The sequence below is a fragment of the Anolis sagrei genome, chromosome 1 (assembly GCF_037176765.1).
Source record: "Anolis sagrei isolate rAnoSag1 chromosome 1, rAnoSag1.mat, whole genome shotgun sequence".
Taxonomy (NCBI): domain Eukaryota; kingdom Metazoa; phylum Chordata; class Lepidosauria; order Squamata; family Dactyloidae; genus Anolis; species Anolis sagrei.
In genome coordinates, this window is record NC_090021.1 from 315,821,485 (window position 1) to 315,841,182 (window position 19,698).

The 19,698-nt window shown below is 40.2% G+C and overlaps 1 protein-coding gene across 1 annotated transcript in view; it reads right to left on the reverse strand.

The window, feature by feature from the left end:
• TRIP11 (thyroid hormone receptor interactor 11) overlaps positions 1 to 19,319 on the reverse strand; it is a 54,238-nt gene extending 34,919 nt beyond the window's left edge. Inside the window, exons 1-9 of the mRNA XM_060756614.2 lie at positions 18,850 to 19,319; positions 13,283 to 13,359; positions 12,901 to 13,011; positions 12,181 to 12,459; positions 10,224 to 10,292; positions 8,110 to 8,275; positions 4,741 to 5,082; positions 2,347 to 2,387; positions 622 to 822 (exon numbers count right to left, since the gene is read on the reverse strand). Coding sequence (XP_060612597.2) covers positions 622 to 822; positions 2,347 to 2,387; positions 4,741 to 5,082; positions 8,110 to 8,275; positions 10,224 to 10,292; positions 12,181 to 12,459; positions 12,901 to 13,011; positions 13,283 to 13,359; positions 18,850 to 18,994 — 1,431 coding nt within the window. The 5' untranslated portion in view covers positions 18,995 to 19,319. The remainder of the gene's footprint in view (positions 1 to 621; positions 823 to 2,346; positions 2,388 to 4,740; positions 5,083 to 8,109; positions 8,276 to 10,223; positions 10,293 to 12,180; positions 12,460 to 12,900; positions 13,012 to 13,282; positions 13,360 to 18,849) is intronic.
• Between the last annotated feature and the right edge of the window lie 379 nt (positions 19,320 to 19,698).

Here is a 19,698-nt window from a genome sequence, read left to right on the forward strand (position 1 = left end):
GGGAGTGGGTCTGTCCTCCCACTAGCCTAAATAGGATAAACAAAGGTCCCAGAACACAAGTTGGAATTGCTGTCTGTTAGAGTAGTCAAACTGGAGTCCTTGAGTCAAACCAATAGTTGTTTTAGGAGAGAACACCGAGTTGTTGCTGCTTTCGCGGACAAAAGGAATTAAGGCTCCAAGCCCCGCTGCCTGGCTTTATTAGGAGTAGATGGGCGGGGCTGGAGTCCCTAATTAGGAAAAGCTTTCAAGAAAGATCCGAGTCAGCTGCGTGGACGCAGGGAAATACCACAGGTGTGGATTTCACAGTACCACGCAGAAGAACCTTGGAGTCCTACTACGACTGATTAGCCCATAACATTCTGCAAACAGGCCTGGGGTGCAGATGTCATTTGCCAATATTTTGATCACAACTGCATCGGAAATCCTTAGTTGCGGCTCTACCAGGCTGCTAAGGTAAGTATTTGAGGTCATGATTGCTTATTCATGAACATAAACATGAATCCCCAGCTGTTATTATATTTTTGTTCAGCTTACGATAACTCCTGAACAGGATATCAACTCAACGTTTTGAAACATCAAAACATGTTGTTTCCTTCCCATTTAGTTAATTAAATATATGACCTGTGTAGCTTCTTGATTCTGCTTGTCCAGTTCTTCTAGTTCTCCTATAAGAGTTTTGTTTTCAGCAATGCTTTCATTAAGTTCCTGTTCCCTTCTTTCCAAGTCTTGTCTTAACTGATTTAACACCATGTTCTGTTCTTCACTGGATTCACATGTACTAGCATTAGATTGTAAAGTTGCCACTTCTTTCTGGAATCCTTCCTTAATTGAGACAGAAAAAAGACTAGGATGAAATCAATCCGGGTATAGTCATAAATACTGTGCTACCATTTAAAAAAGGCCATAAATATGAAATTGATTCTTTCTGAGAACTAAAATGTTATAAAAGCTTATGTCATTATAATTTGTCTTTAAAATGCAATAGGATTCTTGTTTTTTCTGCAATAGACACATAATCATCCCTTCTAGGCTTCTTCTTCTGAGAGTGTATTTTAACATATTGACAGTGATGAGAGAAGAAACAACAGCTGATTACTGAAATGTTGGTCCACAGAGCAGCAACCAGGTGAGAGAGGACAATTTACATCTGCCATGTAAGCCTTTTCATTGGTGTAATGCACTGATTTTTTGGAATCTGGAGGATCTCTGATTTCTGGAGTCTCATAGTGACACAAGGAAATTGGAAATGCTATGGGGGAAAAATCTGGTGCAGCCAACTAATTTCCCATTTTAATTATTTGGCTTGTTCCAAGACCGGCCCTCATGTGACAAATGCTAGGCAGAAGGTAATACAATATATCACCATCTTAAATTGTATGAGGAGCGGCTTAGGGAACTGGGCATGTTTAGCCTGAAGAAGAGAAGGCTGAGAGGAGATATGACAGCCATGTATAAATATGTGAGAGGAAGCCACAGGGAGGAGGGAGCAAGCTTGTTTTCTGCTTCCTTGGAGACTAGGACGCGGAACAATGGCTTCAAACTACAAGAGAGGAGATTCCATCTGAACATTAGGAAGAACTTCCTGACTGTGAGAGCCGTTCAGCAGTGGAACTCTCTGCCCCGGAGTGTGGTGGAGGCTCCTTCTTTGGAAGCTTTTAAGCAGAGGCTGGATGGCCATCTGTCAGGGGTGATTTGAATGCAATATTCCTGCTTCTTGGCAGGCGGTTGGACTGGATGGCCCATGAGGTCTCTTCCAACTCTTTGATTCTATGATTCTATGATTCTATGAAATCTACTGCATGGCTATCGGTCTCCTCCCAGTAGACTCAAATCAAGGAAAAAGCTTCATGAGAACGACCAGTCCTCTTAACGTTCCACCAGCAATAGCAAGGGTATCCCTCTGGGCAGCTAAACCAGGAAATCCCAAATGGTTGGCTCCACACAAGGGTCTGCTTCTAGGGGCAAACCAAGAATGGGCAACTTGGAAATCCCTGAACAGACTCAGGAGTGGGCAGATCAAAAGACAACCTGGCAAAATGGCACTATCTAAAATAATCCACCTTGTGTGATTGTGGAGCAGAACAAATAACTCCGCATCTCTGTCCTCAATGCCCTGCCTCATGCACAGAGGGATCATTGTTTAAAGCTACAGACAATGGGGTTGCTGTTGCCCGTTTTTTATATAAAATTATTTAGTTGCTTGTTCTCTCTCTATTTTATCAGTTTTATACTTATTTATGCAATGCTTTTAACACAAAATAAATTTTAAAAGTTGTAAATCATGGTCTGGGAAATACTTCCATTTCAAGAATATTCATCTTTCTTAAACATTAACAATCTCTTTACCTGTTCTGACTTTTTCAGTCGTGTTATTTCATTTTCTGCATCTGTAAAAACAATAGATGAAAAAGCTATTTCTCTTAGGAGAAAATAAAGACAGAATCTGATATTAAGAGGGTCATTTTAAATCACAAAGGCAAGAAAAAAAGGCAGCATGAAAGGCTGCACTCTTTACCATACAGTCATTTCAAGTAAAGAAAAAGATAATATTAAAAACAACTTTAAATACTAGTGATACTAAAAAGTAATGCATTTATTTTTGATCACTTGAATGGATCTCATTTATGCAGAAGTGACTCAAATGTGATCTAGGAATCTAATTGGCATGAGAGAAGTGGTAGCAAAACAGTGGCTTTTAAGAAAACATTGAGTAGCAAATCATTTTAAAAAAAAAACTTTCATAAAAGCAAACAGAGAAACATTCCGGGGATATTCCTATCTTCCCTCTTCAGGTGGTAGCTTCTTAATTTTGAATATTATGGAAAACTGACTGGAAATTATTGGAAGATAAAATTTCCTATTGCCATTCCGATAGATGTAAAGATCTGAAAAAAGTGGAATAATCTGGAGAAAGGGAAAGAACCCCCCCCCCCTCTTGCCCCTACAGGCCTTTTTTGGAAAGAAAATATATTTTCTATTAGAATGATCAATAAAATAAAGCTTTTCATGTATTTACGAACCTTGATCCATTTCTAAAATTGATGTAAGTGGAAGACTTTTACGTAAGATATAGTATTAAATCACTACAATCTATGGTCTTGGTTGTTTCTCTCAAATCATTTTATGGAAATGAGTGCATTATTGCTGCCTGATACTATAGAAAACTAGTACAGACAAAATATTTTTATCTCTTTTACTCATATTTCTTTTTCTGCTTTTATAGAGGGTTGTTCGCACAGTTAAAACTTGTTCTCCAGCTGCGATCGTATCTTGAAAAGCCTGACTTGACCACAGTGGTCCATGCCTTAGTTATATCCAGAATGGACTACTGTAATGCACTTTATGTGGGGCTGTTTTTGAAGATGGTTTGGAAACTGCAGTTAGTATAGAGGTTGGCTGCCAGATTACTAACTGGACCTAGCTATAGGGAACATACTATGCCCTTACTCAAGCAGCTCCACTGGCTTCTGACAATTTTCTGGGCTCAATTCAAGGTGCAGGTTATTACCTACAAAGCCCTATATGTTTTGGTTCCAACCTATCTTGGAGACCACATCTCTTTCTATGACTGGTGGGGACTTTGAGATCGGCAGGGGAGGCCCTTCTCTCAGTTCCACCACCGTCTCTAGTATGGTTGGTGGGGAAGAGAGATGGGGCCTTCTCTGTAGTGGCTCTCCGGCTCTGGAATACCCTCCCAAAAGAGATTAGGTTAGCCCCTACCCTTTAGTCCTTCCGATCCAACCTAAAAACATGAATTTTGACCTCGAGTAGGCTGAAATGGGCCCATATGAGGTTGACACTTTGGTACTTTAGTTGTGATCTGAAGGCAGCTAGTTGTAATTAAAGATGGTCTGTGTTTAAAACTGTGTTTTAATTTGATTTTATGTGTTAATAGTGGTTGTTTTTATAACTTTATGTGATAATGTTTTTATACTCACATAGTTTATTTTATATACTACACTTGTAGTGCCTTTTAAACATCCCTGAGTTTGAGAGATAATGATGGGATATATAAATAAATATTATTATTATTATTATTATTATTATTATTATTATTATTTTGTGTGTGTTGGGGGGGGGGGGATGGTGTGATGGCCTGTTCCTCAAATGGGCAAACCAAATTTCCTGATAACTTTGGTGCTCCTTATAGTCTAGGACAGGGGCCCTCAAACTTTTTAAACAGAATACCAGGTCACAGTCCCTCAAACTATTGGAGGGCTGGATTATAATTTGAAAAAAGCATAAATGAGTTCCTATGCACACTGCACATATCTTATTTGTAGTGCAAAAAACACATAAAAACAATACAATAATTAAAATGAAGAACAATTCTAACAAATATAAACCAATTAGTATTTCAGTGGGAAGTGTGGGTCTGCTTTTGGCTGATGAGATAGGTTGTTGTTGTTTTTGTTGTTGTGTGCTTTCAAGTCGTTTCAGACTTAGGTTGACCCTGAACAAGGGCTGAGTAAATTACCTTGGAGGGCCGTATTTGGCCCCTGGGCCATAGTTTGAGGACCCCTGCTCTAGGACCTTGTAGTCCCCCAATACTTGAAGAAACACATTGGCATTAACTCTGTAAAAAGAGTGTGTTTAATATTGCACTGTTCAATTCTTTTTATGGGAAAAAAAACCCAGAAAATTTCCCCTCTGCAGAATTTCTGCAATTTTTACATCTCTCTAGTCTTTACATATTGAAAAGAGATATAGAAAAATATGGAATTCCCTCTGTCTTCATACCAAGGAGGGCTTGTTGTAGTCGGAGCACTTCTGCCTGAAGTGTGTCTGCTGAATTATAAGACACTGCCTCGTGCTTTTTCAAAGCAGCCTGTTCTTTGGTAATAGATGCTTGGAGCTTATTGAATTCAGATTTTAGTCTTTCATATTCCTGTGCTAGTTGACTTTTCCCCATTTTTACCAATTCAAGTTCTTTCAAGAGACTATTGTTCTCTTCGTCTGTTGAAGACAATTGCTGACTTAAACTTTTTACTTTATCTTGTAGGTCCTTCAAGTGTAGTGCTGTAGAGTCAGATGGACTGTGTGGTACATCGTGTTCAGAAGATGTTTCAACAGCTCCACCAACTGTAAAGAAGAAAAAAATAGTGTTTTCTTGGTAACTGTCGGAGAACCAGAGTCTGAGAGAATTTAAAAGCAATTTTGGTGATGAAAAGGACCATAAAACTAAATAATTCAAATTAATACTGCTGAACTATACTCTCGGGGTTTTTATTTGTTGTTTGTGGATATGAATTTAAAGAAATCTAAAGGTATCTTTTAATGATAATGATCATTTCTCGTTATCATTACTTGAGTGAGGAGCTGCTAATAACATGTAAATCCTTGGCTATAAGCAACCTTCTGAATGGGAAGGGAGAAGTCAACAACCTAGAAACAATCCTCCCCCAGTCCGCGACATCATGTAAAATACACTGGATGTAAGAACTGCACGTAAACAAGTGTAGAAATTTTATCCTGTCATTGCCACAAAGTTGGACTTCCCTCTTGAAGCCATTTTCAGCCTGCAGACAATAGAGACAGCAATGCACAAATAATTCTTTTTCATGTAGGTCGGTGTATGCCTCCCCTTGGATCCACTAAGGTAGATCTAACCAAACTGAACTGATGTTGAAGCCCTGGACTAGTCCTTGTTCTCACAAATCCTACTGTTGGGGTCAAAGAGAAGAAGCTGAGCTGAGATTATACTGAGACTTTGAAATAAATTCCAGATTTGATCAAAGGCTTAGCTTCATTGTGCATGAAAGCAGTTATTCTCTTGAGTTGCTGTGAGGACTAAATGAGAAAGAGGAAAGCCACAAATACCATTCTGAGCTCACTGAGGCAGATACAGATATAATTATAATTAATCACAAGAGATATGACAGTACTCTTGATGTTCTTACTCAAAAGTGTAAGTAATTGGATTAAGAACTGACCCTCCACAAAAAGATGGGCTCTTTTTGTTGGTGGAAGAAACCGTGATCCACAGGAATCTTCCTACTAGAAGGAGGAGAGAGGCTGGCTCCGTCTCCCTCCCCCTTACAGTCTGCAGGGCCACTACTCTGTGTTGGAAAGCCTTTGAAACAACCAGAGAACATTTTGGGAGTATGAGTGGGCAAAGGAAACCACAAAAGAGAGGGTGAAATTGCCTTCCTATCCTGTTACCCACAAGATTAACCAATTAGTATAGTTCTATTTCATACAACTATGGAGCACAATAATTTACCAGTGCATAAAGGACAACTCATTTTATACTATATTATGATTAATCATCATAATATAATGTTCTATGAAGTAACCTGCTAAAGCTGTAAAACAGGAGCTACCACTAGACAGCTGTGAAAAACAGGTTGAGACTAATTCACTGGATCCTTGGAGCCTTTTATTTAGGACAGGTGCTTTTGCACTGGCAACTTTCCAAATGCACGGGATCCAGATGACAATTTTCCTCAGTAGCAAGTTATGCCAGCTGGAGATGATGGGAAAAATAGCCAAAATACTAGAGGACTACCACATTGAGAAAGCTTGGTTTGAAGCTATTCAGAAGAAATCACTCCCCTCCCATCAAAAAAGTTTAGACTTTGAATGGGGAGATCTTGACAAAAAAATTCAAACTGATCATATAATTTATTAGGTAACCTGTTTCAGCCACTATACCCAGGCCAATCTTATACATGATTATGAGAATAAAATGGGACTATCTTTCTCAACCTCCTCCAATATGCTGTTCTGAATGCCAACAAAATGTTTTAAGCATGTGCATGATTACAATGTCAAAACTGCTGGCCACTGACTAATATCAGTTAAACTATGACAATCCTCTCATTAGAATACCTCACAAAAGGTTTAGGAACTTTTGTAGCTCTTACTAGCAGACAAATATCATGTTAGATAATGTAGCTATAAGAAAACTAAAGCAGGAATTGGATTTACTACCAATACTCTGGTAGGCAGACAGTGTGCTCCCTGTGCTTGAGAAAAGCTGACACTGATCAGACTTGGGAAGTTGGAAATACTACTACAGTAGTCTCACTTATCCAACATAAACAGGCCGGCAGAACGTCGGATAGCCGAAAATGTCAGATAATAATTAAGAAAGTGGGGGCATTTTCTACCTTTTCTCTCCTGGCCTGGAGGAACCCCAAGCCCCGCCCCTCAGAACTGTGGAGTCGCTGTCCCTCAGGGAATTGGTGGTGCGCGCTGCCCACTGCTTTGGCCTCCCTCCCTCTGTCTCGTGCCTCTCTCCTTGTCCCTCTTCCTCCAATGCCACATGCACGCGCTCCAACGCCCCAAGCACGCTGTTGCCAGGCAACCAAGATTGTTTGCTGGTGTTGCCAAGGTGCTGAAGGTTGCATTGCCCTATCTTTGATCTAATGGGAGGTTGCGCGGAAGGATTTGAGAGCGTCTGATAAGACGGAATGTTGGATAAGTGAAGGTCGGTTAAACGAGACTCTACTGTACATCAGCATTTCCTAGCTCTCATCATCTTAAAATAAAGACCACTCTATCTGGTGATGATGAATTTCTGGTATAACATTTTTTGATTAATCAAGCTAGAAAACAATTAAGTACTAAAAATGTTTTAAAAGTCACACTCAAAAGGCTAAGGGGAAAAACACAAGCACTTAGCAAAACATAAATAGAAAGAAAATTTCTATTTTCCACTTGAGGAAGAAATTTTAAGGCTGCTTTATTGTAATTCTTGTGAAAACTAAGTGTTATCTTTCAAAGTATATTAGGACAGAATGGGGTGGGAGGCACATGACAGGAAAATGATATAGTTTATTCAGCTTTATTCTGTAAAATGTTCTTTTTAAATTTTGGATGATAGAAGATCTAGACCAAGATGGGAATCATAAAGATCTCCAGATATGGCAGGACTGCATCTTCTAGCAATCCTTCATTATTAGCTATAGTGGCTGAAGATGCTGGCATTTACAGTCCAACAAAATCTGGAGGACCATGTGATTCTTGCTTTGGTACAATTTGTAGATATTATGGAGAAAATAAGGAAAATGCAGTGACATTTCAGATATAAAGATATACTTGAAATGTGTGGTGTTAGGGTCTTTGAAACTTTGAAACTCCCAATGAAGGAAAAATAATCAATACCTCTTTGTATCTGATCTTCAAGTTCTTCAATTCTTTCCTCATATTCACCCAGTTCTTCTCTATGACGCCGGCTTATATCTCCTAATTTTTGCCGGTGTGCATCCTGCAATACTGAAAGCTCATGCTGGTGCTCATCAATTTCTTGACTCAACTTCTGTTTTAGCTCCTAAAATTTGTAATGAAAGAAAATTGAAGACAAGCCTGCATTACTCAATCCAACCAAATATTACATATGATTTTAAAGAAAAACTATCACAAACAAATGTCAGTGAAAATACACTCTGCTGCTTCATTCTACAGACACACGAAGAACTCAAAAAATCCTATACAAATAGCACAACCAAATTTATCTGTATTAAGGACAAAAATGTGAAGGTATCCAGGGGATGGAGGGGAAGGACACCGATTTTTTTTCTCCTGTGGTATGGAGATTGGTCCTGGTGCATAAATCATTGACTATCACAAATCAGTTATGTCTTCTTGCCAAATTAGGGGGTGGGGTAGGAATGTAACTCCTTACAGCAGATACCTTGACAATCACAGATGTAGAAGAACACTGTAGTTCTTGGTTGTAATTCTTGAAACTCTCCAAGGGCCCTTCCACACTTCCATATAACCCAGAATATCAAGACAGAAAATCTCACAATGTCTGCTTTGAATTGGGTTATCTGAGTCCACACTGCTATATATTCAAAGCAGATAATGTGGGATTTTATTCAGCTGTGTAGAAGGGGCCCAAGTTTCAATGCTTTATGTCTGTGTTGTGTGCCTTCAGTCATTTTGGCTTATGGCAACACCAAGGTAAGATTTGTCATGGGGGTTGGGGGGAGGGGGTTGCTATTGCCTTCCTAACACTGAGAGAAAATGACTTGCCCAAGGTCACACAACAGATATTCCTGCCTGAACAGGAATTAGATCCCTTGTCCTCAAGAGTTGTAGTTCAACACTGAGAACACTACACCATGCACCAATGGAGACAAAATATTGTTTTAGTAAGTGTGATGGTACCTTTGTAGGTAAAGGGTTTCTTTTGTTTGATCATTATAAGCTAGCAAAACCAAAGAGGCTTCTTAGCATTCAGGACTTTGCAATTATAGATTCACTCAGAAGAAAAAATAAAATCTTAAAAAGTAAGTTCACTATTATTGTTTTCTGAATAAACTGCGCTTCTAACATAACAAACAAATATAGGTTGAGTATTTCTTATCCAAAATACTTGAGACCACAAGTGTTTTGGTTTTCAGAGTTTTCATACTTTGGAATGCCTATATTTGCATATATGTACAAAGTGATATATCCTGGAGATGGGACCCAATCTAAATATGAATTTCATTTATGTTTTATAAATACCATATACATACTGTATAATCTGAAGATAATTTTGTATTATAATAATTCTATGCCGACCAAGGGCAAGATGGATGGATGGCATCCTTGAAGTGACTGGACTGACCTTGAAGGAGCTGGGGGTGGTAACGGCCGACAGGGAGCTCTGGCGTGGGCTGGTCCATGAGGTCACGAAGAGTCGGAGACGACTGAACGAATGAACAACAACAATGCATGAAAAAAGTTTGTCTACACTGAACTATTAGAAAGTAAAGGTATCTCTGAAATTGCCAGCCATGTGGGCACTTTCAGATTCTGGAGTATTTTGGATTTGCAGATGAGGAATTCTCAACATATAATTTTATACCAAACCAAGTAAGAGATAACAGAGTTTATGTTCCTAAAGGAATAAAATGGCTTGGAATCTGCAGACTGCCAATATGGCATATTTTTTTCACATTCTACACCTGCCAACCCAGAAACTTTATTTTCTCTTTATGGCTTGAAAATCCATCGGCATTTTATGTAAAGATCAGAACTTCTGATGTCCATCAATACTGTATATGAGATCATGACCAAAATGCGTAGGCAAGTTCACAAGTACACAAAATCACTTATAATTAATCTGGAAAATGTATTATGAAGTTAACAAGATTTATATTGATCTTTATGTGAAATCAAACTGTTTCACCTTAGAAGAACTGAACACAAATGAGTTATATATTGGAGGTGAGAAAAGATATAGCAAATGCACAGAAATAGCAGATTTATTGAAAGAGTGGCCTTACCTTGATAATATTTTGCAGCTTGCAGATTTCACTCTGATCTACATTATTTGCCCCCACTGGCTTGGAAAACTAAACAAAAGAGCAAAATTTATGTGTAGCCACAACATGACTTTCAAAGTCATGCAGCAGTACAAAAAACAACTATACATTTATACTGTTTAGCCATTACTCTACCACCTGACATTCGCCGGGAGGTAGAAGCCAATAATGAAAGGCCCATCTCCTGTTCAAATATCAGCCAGCCCGCCAATGCCTTAAATCAAGAAATAGCTTTCTAAGATCTACAGTGGCACTCACAGGAACACCTCAGCAAGCGAGAGTCCGAAGTGGCAGGCTCAATCCATGGCTGATACTGAATGAGAGAATCCCTTCTGGGAACACAGAAGACTGGGCAATTTGGAAGGCACTGAACAGACTGCGCTCTGGCACCACGAGATGCAGAGCCAACCTTAAGAAATAGGACTACAAAGTGGAGTCCATGACATGTGAGTGTAGAGAAGAGTAAACCACAGACAACCTATTACAATGCACTCTGAGCCCTGCCACATGCACAACGGAGGATTTTCTTATAACAACACTAGAGGAACTCCAAGTGGCCAACTACTAGTCAAATGACATTCAGTATAATGTCAAGTTTTTAACTTTGTTTGTGTTTTAAAATGCATTACAACTGTCCCCTCAATTTGCTTATGACACGATAAATAAATACACGTTTCAATGTCTACTGTGTTGATGTGCCACCAATTCAAAACCACAACACCTGAAACAAGCTTATACTTTACAGAGAACTGGGGGCCTGGGTTAAAATGCTTAGTTCCTCCAGAGGCCTCAACCCAGGTTTGAAAGATAGTGAGATAGTGAGATGTAACTGTACAACTTCTTTTGCAAACTACACTGATAAGGGTTGTTGTAAGTTTTTCGGGCTGTACGGCTATGTTCCAGAAGCATTATCTTCTGAGACCTCACAACCTCTGAGGATGCCTGCCAGGGATGCAGGTGAAATGGCAGGATAGAATGCTTCTGGAACATGGCCATACAACATGATAAACTTACAGCAACCCAGTGATTCCGGCCATGAAAGCCTTCGACAATACATTGATAAGAATTATCTGGTTCAAAAATGAAGAAGGGAGTTATCAGCAAATTTCGATACTCAGGCAGCTATAATAATATTGCATTTCATAGAATCATAGAATCATAGAGTTGGAAGAGACCTCATGGGCCATCCAGTCCAATCCCCTGTCAAGAAGCAGGGATATTGCATTCAAAGCACCCCTGACAGATAGCCATCCAGCCTCTGTTTAAAAGCCTCCAAAGGAGCCTCCACCACACTCCGGGGCAGAGAGTTCCACTGCTGAACAGCTCTCACAGTTAGGAAGTTCTTCCTCATGTTCAGATGGAATCTCCTTTCTTGTAGTTTGAAGCCATTGTTCCGTGTCCTAGTCTCCAGGGAAGCAGAAAACAAGTTTGCTCCCTCATCCCTGTGACTTCCTCTCACATATTGATACATGGCTATCATGTCTCCTCTCAGCCTTCTCTTCTTCAGACTAAACATGCCCAGCTCTTTAAGCCGCTCTTCATAGGGCTTGTTCTTTGATTTCTTTGATTCTAAAATGTCATCAATTGTAAGATGCACACTAATTTCAGTACCACCAACATAAAAAGCTACACGCACACATGTATGAATGTATATATAAAAATCACTTGCCATTCTAAGATGCACACTATTTTAGAGCTGTTTTTATATGTAGGAAAAAAATGCATATTAGAATCTAAGAAATATGGTACATCTCTATACTGTATTCAAATTTAAAATTAGGACTTATTTGTTCCTGATAAAATTCAATATACTAGTAGAAACATGGATTTGCTTATTATAAATTTTCTTTACAGGTGCATCATAAACAGATACATTATACATGTATAAACATATCATCTACAGATAAAAGTGACCAACCTGTGCAATTTGTCTCCAATGGTCAACTTCAGATTCCAGCCTTGAAACTTCATTGGACAGTCTGTTTATTTCTTGCTGGGACCAGATTACATCTCCAAAATCCATGTCATCTCCTTGAAAACTGGAAGGACTATGTCTAACCATAGGAACAAAGGAAGCTGATGTACTAGTGGATGAAGAGACAGCTGCTTTTAACTGAGATGACTGAGCAGCTGACTGTACCTTCTGCAGTTGCTCTTGTAGTGCATTCTGCCTTGCTTTAAGATGGCTGATTTCCACCTATATAGATGGGGAAAAAGACATTGAAAGTTTAGTAAGGAGGGACAAATAATCTCTAAAAACTATCACATTTTAGCAACACCTTAGAATTGGATTACATTTCTTAATACTTGCTAGTAGACAGGTGACTTGAAAGCATATGTGCACATGCACACATGCACTTGCTAGAAGAATTCAATGCTCCTTTCAACAAATCAAATGTGCAATTTGGTTTTGATGTTCTACAAAAGGGGTGGGGGGGGGGGTAGGATGTCAGATTACTTCACCCATACACTCACCAATTGCTCTGTGGGTCAGATTACATGTAACGAGGGGGCCAGGTGGTGGTAACTAGGTTCCAGGCACTTGAACTGTAAATTGTATTTTATGACATAAATGAAAAATGTAATAGAAGACCAAGACATGGTGATTTTGTTAAGTGTTCTTTATATCATTTTGTACCTCTTTCTGCTGAAGTTGGTTGCGGTATTCTATAGACTGCTGCTTTATTTGAAGTTCTGCTGCTTCATGTTTTTCTTCCAGGTCACTACAAACTGTCTTCAACCTCTCATTCTATGGAAAGAAAAGTAGCTGAATATTTCAAAAACCGAACTCTCCAAATCAATGAAGCATACGCTGTATTGGAAATATACCAAAGCTGCCAAACTTATGGAAAAATAATAACAAATTTGGAAGAGACCACAAAGGTTATCCAGTCTAGTCTGCTGCCATGGAGACACACTGAATGAATGCCGGCCTGATTGATCAACATCTACTTCTGCTTAAAACTGGGTTTTTTCTTGTTTTTTTCAACAAGCCTCATTTTTGCAGCATACTGTCTTACCTCCGATCTTAGTGTTGCAATAATGTTCTCTACATCTCGGAGACCAGAATTGGATACAGGAAAACCTGCTGCAGTATCTGAAAAGGGTGAAGGGAAAGTAAACAAAACAAGAAATTCTCACAATACTGTATTCTATTGACATAACTTTGGCAAGTACTTTTTAAGACCAGAAATCCAAATATTTTAAATGGCCTTCTCAGATTGAATTCCTACACTTGTTTATATTTAAAACACCACAGATAATCTTCAGAATGCACGTTTGGGATTCAAAATGAAAAACAAATATATAAGGGAGCATATTTTACTCAGATTCTTCAAACATAACTGAAAGTCTGGCCCACCTAATACTGAATTTCCTTTACACAAACCATAGGCTATGCATATGCAAGGGTACTAAGTTTCTTTTCTTGGAAATTGAAATGCCTTAAATTGGGCAGAGCTACTTGCGCCCTTCAAATGTTACCAGACAGCCACTGCCCTAATCTCTGGCCATGGGCATTGAAGGATATGGTTGATGACAGCTGCAATTTAACTGCATCTTGACAGACACATACGGTCCACCATAACCTAAATCACCTCAAAAACACTATTATTTATTTATTTACCATATTTATTCCCTGCCTTTCTCTACCCTGAAGAGGACTCAAGGCGGCTTACACACAAGCAATTATTCATGACTATTTTCCATTTCATTACAATAGTTGCTTTGACTAATAATGACAATAATTCATTTTTAATTGTGGACAAGTGGTATACGCTGAAAGCTGTGTATTTACTTTTGATTTTATTTTTGTTTGTTAATTTGACACTAATGGTACGTCACTTTCTTCTATTCTACTCATCTTTGTCATTCCTTAAAAATTACTCCGTAAAAATTCCTAGCCCTCTGGACTAGGTTGTTTTTGGGAGGGAGGGAGGTATATGGAGGACTATATGATTGTTGGGCTCCTTTTCATTTCTGCTGGTGGAAGCAGTATTGTCATTAGAACCACTTTGTTGATATTTTCCATAATTAAAAGCAAATAATAAATTTTATAGAATAACTCATTGATCCCAAACAGATCAATTCATAAAACATGGTTTGTTACCAGTTTAGAAATCATGTTATTCAAGAGCAATCCTCAAGAAGTTTAAGTTTCAATGTCACAGAAAACTTTCTGGTTTGTTCTGTTATATCTGCTCATGCAAACAAGATATTAAATCAGTTTATGTAACTGTATGCTGCTTATTCAAAATAATCTAGGGCAAAGCTGGAATGTTACCTTATCATTATGTGAAATAATACTTATTGTATCTAAATACTAGGCAATGTAGTACTTCTGTCAGAACAAAGCCCAAAGCATTCAGATTCATTTGAAAGTTAAGACTCTGAAAACTAAAACAAAAGCCCATTGCTATCACCACTTAGTTAAAGATCTCAAAATCCAATGTTGGATAAAATCACCACATATTTTAAATTCCAACCTATGCACTAAAACTTTTTAAAATTAGCATATTCTACACAATTCAGGGAGTCATTTTAGATTGTATTTGTTATCATACTTAGTATGAAGAACATGTGATCTCTTGAATTTATTTTAACAGTGACTGCAGAAAACTTTTAACATAGCAACTGAACTTTGCCTTCTGCGTGTCCACAATGGAAAATGTTCTCAGATGAGATAATCTTATTTTTTTCTCCACACAATGCACAAATATTCTCCATGCAGCACTGCCTCAATGTGTACTGATGTTGCCATTTTTAAAACTAATTTCTGATGTGAGCTTTGCCACAATAGCATTCTGTAATAACTGAGAAAGTACACGTCACAACAGAAAAGATCTGTTAGTACCTATATATATCATTTAGGCCCAAAGAGAGATTTAGTTTATTAGTAGTTGGAGTCCTGCTGCCAATAACTCCATGCAACATTTATGTGCCAAACATGTTGGCAACATTACAACAAGCTTGAAAATCAACTCACATAATGCAAAGTGAAAGCAGTTATCTATGGGGAATTTTAAAGTAAAGTGGAACCTGAGCATTACTTAGTACTACCATCCAATGCTTTTTTCCTCAGATATGTATATTGTTGAGTATAAATGGGATGTAGTTCCATATAGATATATATTTAATGCTAAAATATATGAATGCATGATGCTATAAAGGAAGCAATTTACAAAGCTCACAACTAAAAATGAGAATGCTCTAAAACAGGCATGAGTAACTGTGGTACTCAATTTATTCTTATCAGCCCTTTTCAGGATACTCAAGGATGAATAATTTAGGAAGTTGAAATCCAAAAAATAACAGAACATTGAAGACTAACACCCAGATTAGCCACATCACAGCCCAATACAGTTAGTTAAAAAATACAATAAATCTCTCCCAGGTTCAAAACATCGCCTTCCCAAGGGTTTGAAATAACTGATCCAGTTTTGGACCCCATCTTGTTTCAACTTTATATGCATATTTTGGTCATCCTTCTCCTCCCCTTGACACCCCCAAAATTTGTAGTTAATGGTCTTCAGGTCAACATCAACTTATGGCAACATCATAAATGAGAGACCTCTGAATCACCAAGAGACCTGCTGAGAGCCCTGACATCCTGATTAAGTCTGCCATCTGGAATATGGTCATCTTCTATCTCTGCTGCCCTTAAGTCTACTCCTCCCAGTAGACTTAAATAAAGGCAAAGTTTCATGAGAACCACCACCTCTTTTAACATTCCTCCAGCAACATCAAGAGAATCGCTGTGGGCAGAAAAACCAGGCAATTCCAACTGGATGGCCCTTTATGATGGTATTAGATATTGATATTTGGAACAGCCCTGGACTAGGATTGTTGGCTTGTGTGATTTTAACTCTTATATAAATATGTTTTTAACTCCACGTTTTAATGTTTAAATATAATTGCATTTTTATTATTTAATTATGTACGATATTACTATTTTTATATATGTGAGGCATTGAATTTTGTGGTATAAATGTTCGAAATCGCTTTGAGTCCCGTCCCCCCACCCTCCCATCCCCAGGTGAGAAAAGCAGTAAACAAATGAAGTAAATAAATAAACAAATGAAATATTCATTCAGGGGCAAACCAAGATTGTCTGCTCGCTCCATCTCTCTCCAAATACCTATCCTAGTTATATGTCACCTTGTCATGCCCAGCATTTACATTTTTTTTAATTATTACATTTGGCCCTGCCATAGGTTTTTTAAGTGTCGTGGTGTTATTGTTACTGTTTATTGTTTTGTTTATGAGTTTATTTATTGTTTGTATTGCTGTTGTTGCTTTTTTATTGATTTATTTGGGCTCGGCCTCTTGTAAGCCGCACCGAGTCCTTCGGGAGATGGTAGCGGGGTATAAATAAAGGTTTATTATTATTATTATTATGTATTGTGGAAGGCTTTTATGGCCGGAATCACTGGGTTGTTGTAGGTTTTTTCGGGCTATATGGCCATGTTCTAGAGGCATTCTCTCCTGACGTTTCGCCTGCATCTACGGCAAGCATCCTTAGAGGTAGTGAGGATGCTTTGCCATAGATGCAGGCGAAACATCAGGAGATAATGCCTCTAGAATATGGCCATATAGCCCGAAAAAACCTACAACAACCCAAGCCAAGAATGGGCAAGTTGGAAGTTCCTGAACAGACTCAGGAGTGGAGTCAGCAGATTAAAAGACAACCTGGCTAAATGGCACTTCCTAGAATGGTGGTTCTCAACCTGTGGGTCCCCAGATGTTCTGGCCTTGTGACGGAGCAAGTGGCGCCACCTATGTGTAAAACTGTTAGTTGCAAGATTTAAGCTGTTGTATCATGCTTAATCCTGCCCCTTTTACCCTGCTAATGTATAGTTGTATGGATTGGTTACTTATAGCTGTCAATCAGTACTGTTTGGCTCCACCCCTTCCTGCAGGAGGGGAGAGCTTCCTTTTCTTTCTCATTCTGCCATCAGAGTTCCTACCATATGGACGTGAGTAAGAGACTTGACTCTAAAAGACCCTGATTTAAGTTACCTCTTAGCATCAACTCTGAGGTTTTTTACCCTTGGGGCTCATGCTTTATGTCCAGATCGTCCTGGACAACATTGAGGAGACCCAAGCGCCTTCAAACCGGTCTTTTTGGCACCAAAGGAAGATCCTGAGTCTTCAAAACATAGGCCATCTGAACTGGGGTTGTGGTTTGCTCTGGCATTCACAGCCATTGAGGAAAGAGGAAACTTGGTGAGGCTTCTCGGCTTCAAATCCCTTGGACCCAGGACTAATTAAGACTGTAACGTATATTTTCCTTCACCAGCTCATTGCTTTAAAGAAATGACTTTGTGATAAATAAAACTTATTTTGAGTTATTTACAGCGTTTTGGGTTCTTGAAAGTTCCAGTTTCCTATAGGAGGGCAAGAAGCAATTCCCTGAGGGAAAGATGCCATGTCCATCCCTCCTTTATTGAGAATAATAGCCCCCAGGCGCGACGGCATAGGCTTTAAACTCCCAGAAACCCTAACAACTGGTAAACTGCCTGGGATTTCTGGAAGTTGTAGGCCAAAACACCTGGGGACCCAAATGTGGAGAACCACTGACCTAGAAGAAACCTCCACTTTGTGCGGCTGTGGAGAAGAACAAACAACTCAACCCTTCTGTTTAAGGAGCTCCACTGGCTGCCATTTATCTTCCGAGCCCAATTTATGGTGCAGGTGCTTACCTACAAAGCCCTGAACGTTTTGGGACCAGCCTACCTGTGTGATCGCATCTCCGTTTACGAACCCACGCGCTCTCTTCGTTCATCTGGAGAGGCCCTGCTCGTGATCCCACCTGCGTCACAAGCATGTTTGGTGGGGACACGAGACAGGGCTTTTCCCGTGGTTGCCCCCCGACTCTGGAACACCCTCCCCAAAGATCTTAGACAGGCCCCTACATTGGCAGTCTTCAGAAAGAACTTGAAGACCTGGCTGTTCCGATGTGCCTTTCCTGAATAGGAAATCTCCAATACCAAGTCCCATAAGCACTTTACTAAAGCTAAGACCGCCGCACACCGCACACTGCACTTGCCCATAAGCCTTATATACCACCTGTCACATCAGCACTTTTAATCCTGTACCCATTACTCTGGCCCAGCCCAGTTCTATTGTGTTTTAGTGTATTGTTTATTGCTTATTGTTTATATTGCTTTAATTGTTTTAATTTGCCTTAGGTTTTGTATTGTTATGTTGTGTATTGAGGCCTTGGCCTTTGTAAGCCGCATCGAGTCCTTCGGGAGATGCTAGAGGGGTACAAATAAAGTTTAATAATAATAATAATAAACTGCCTGGGATTTCTGGGAGTTGTAGGCCAAAATACCTGGGGACCCCACATGTTGAGAAGCACTGACCTAGAAGAATCCTCCACCTTGTGCGGCTGTGGAGCAGAACAAACAACTCCACATATGTATGCCCACAATGCCCTGCCTCATGCACAGAGGTAGAACTGTCACGCTACAGACAATGCAGCCGCTGTTGCCCGCACCCCACGTAAACATTAGGAAGGCCCTCCTGACTCTGTGAGGGCTTTTTTCCCCGCCGCTTGCCTGCCTTTCCCTCTTTCCCCTCTCACCTGCTGCCTCCTCCGCAGCGCCTTCCAGCAGCATGTCCTTGGTGAAGCTGGAGATCTGCCCGGTGAGGGTAGAGAGGCTGCCGCCCACTTGCCCCACCAGGGACTGGCCTAGCCCCGCGCCCAGGCCGCCCAGCCACGACGCCATCCCTCAGGACTCAGAGGCAGAGACAGACAACAGAGAGAGAGGCAGGCAGAGTGGCGCTGAGGGCCGAGGCAGCCACCACAGCGCTCTCCCGGCCTCCCACCGCCGCTTTCCCGCCTGCTCCGTGCCCCTCCTTCAACCGAAGGGCCTCCAGCGAAGGAGCTGGTCAGCTGTCAGCCTTTCGAGGGAAAGCCGGCCATGTAATGCCCCGGCCGAGCTCCTCAAGCGGCGGCGAAGCCTCTCAACCGGGCTGCCACCTCAACCGCCGCCATGACACTTCCCGGCTCACCATAGAGAGCAGGCGGGTAGAAAGTCCTCTCAGCCACTCAGGTAACGTGTCCCCGCGCGAAAGGCACGCCGGGATACGGGAGGCTCCGCAGCCGCTTCTTTCGAGGACAGCCTTGGCTGACGTCATCACCTGAGGATTTCTCTCTCGCCTTTTGTTTTGATGCCGGCTTCTCTTGATCCTCACTTCCAAAATGCCCCAAAATTGTGCAGATATCATTATGTATACCAAGCATGGGCAAACTTGGGCCTTCTAGGTGTTTTGGACTCCAACTCCCACCATTCCTGACAGCCTCAGGCCCTTTCCTTTTCCCCCTCAGCCGCTTAAGCGGCTGAGGGGGAAAAGGAAGGGGCCTGAGGCTGTCAGGAATGGTGGGAGTTGGAGTCCAAAACACCTAGAAGGCCCAAGTTTGCCCATGCCT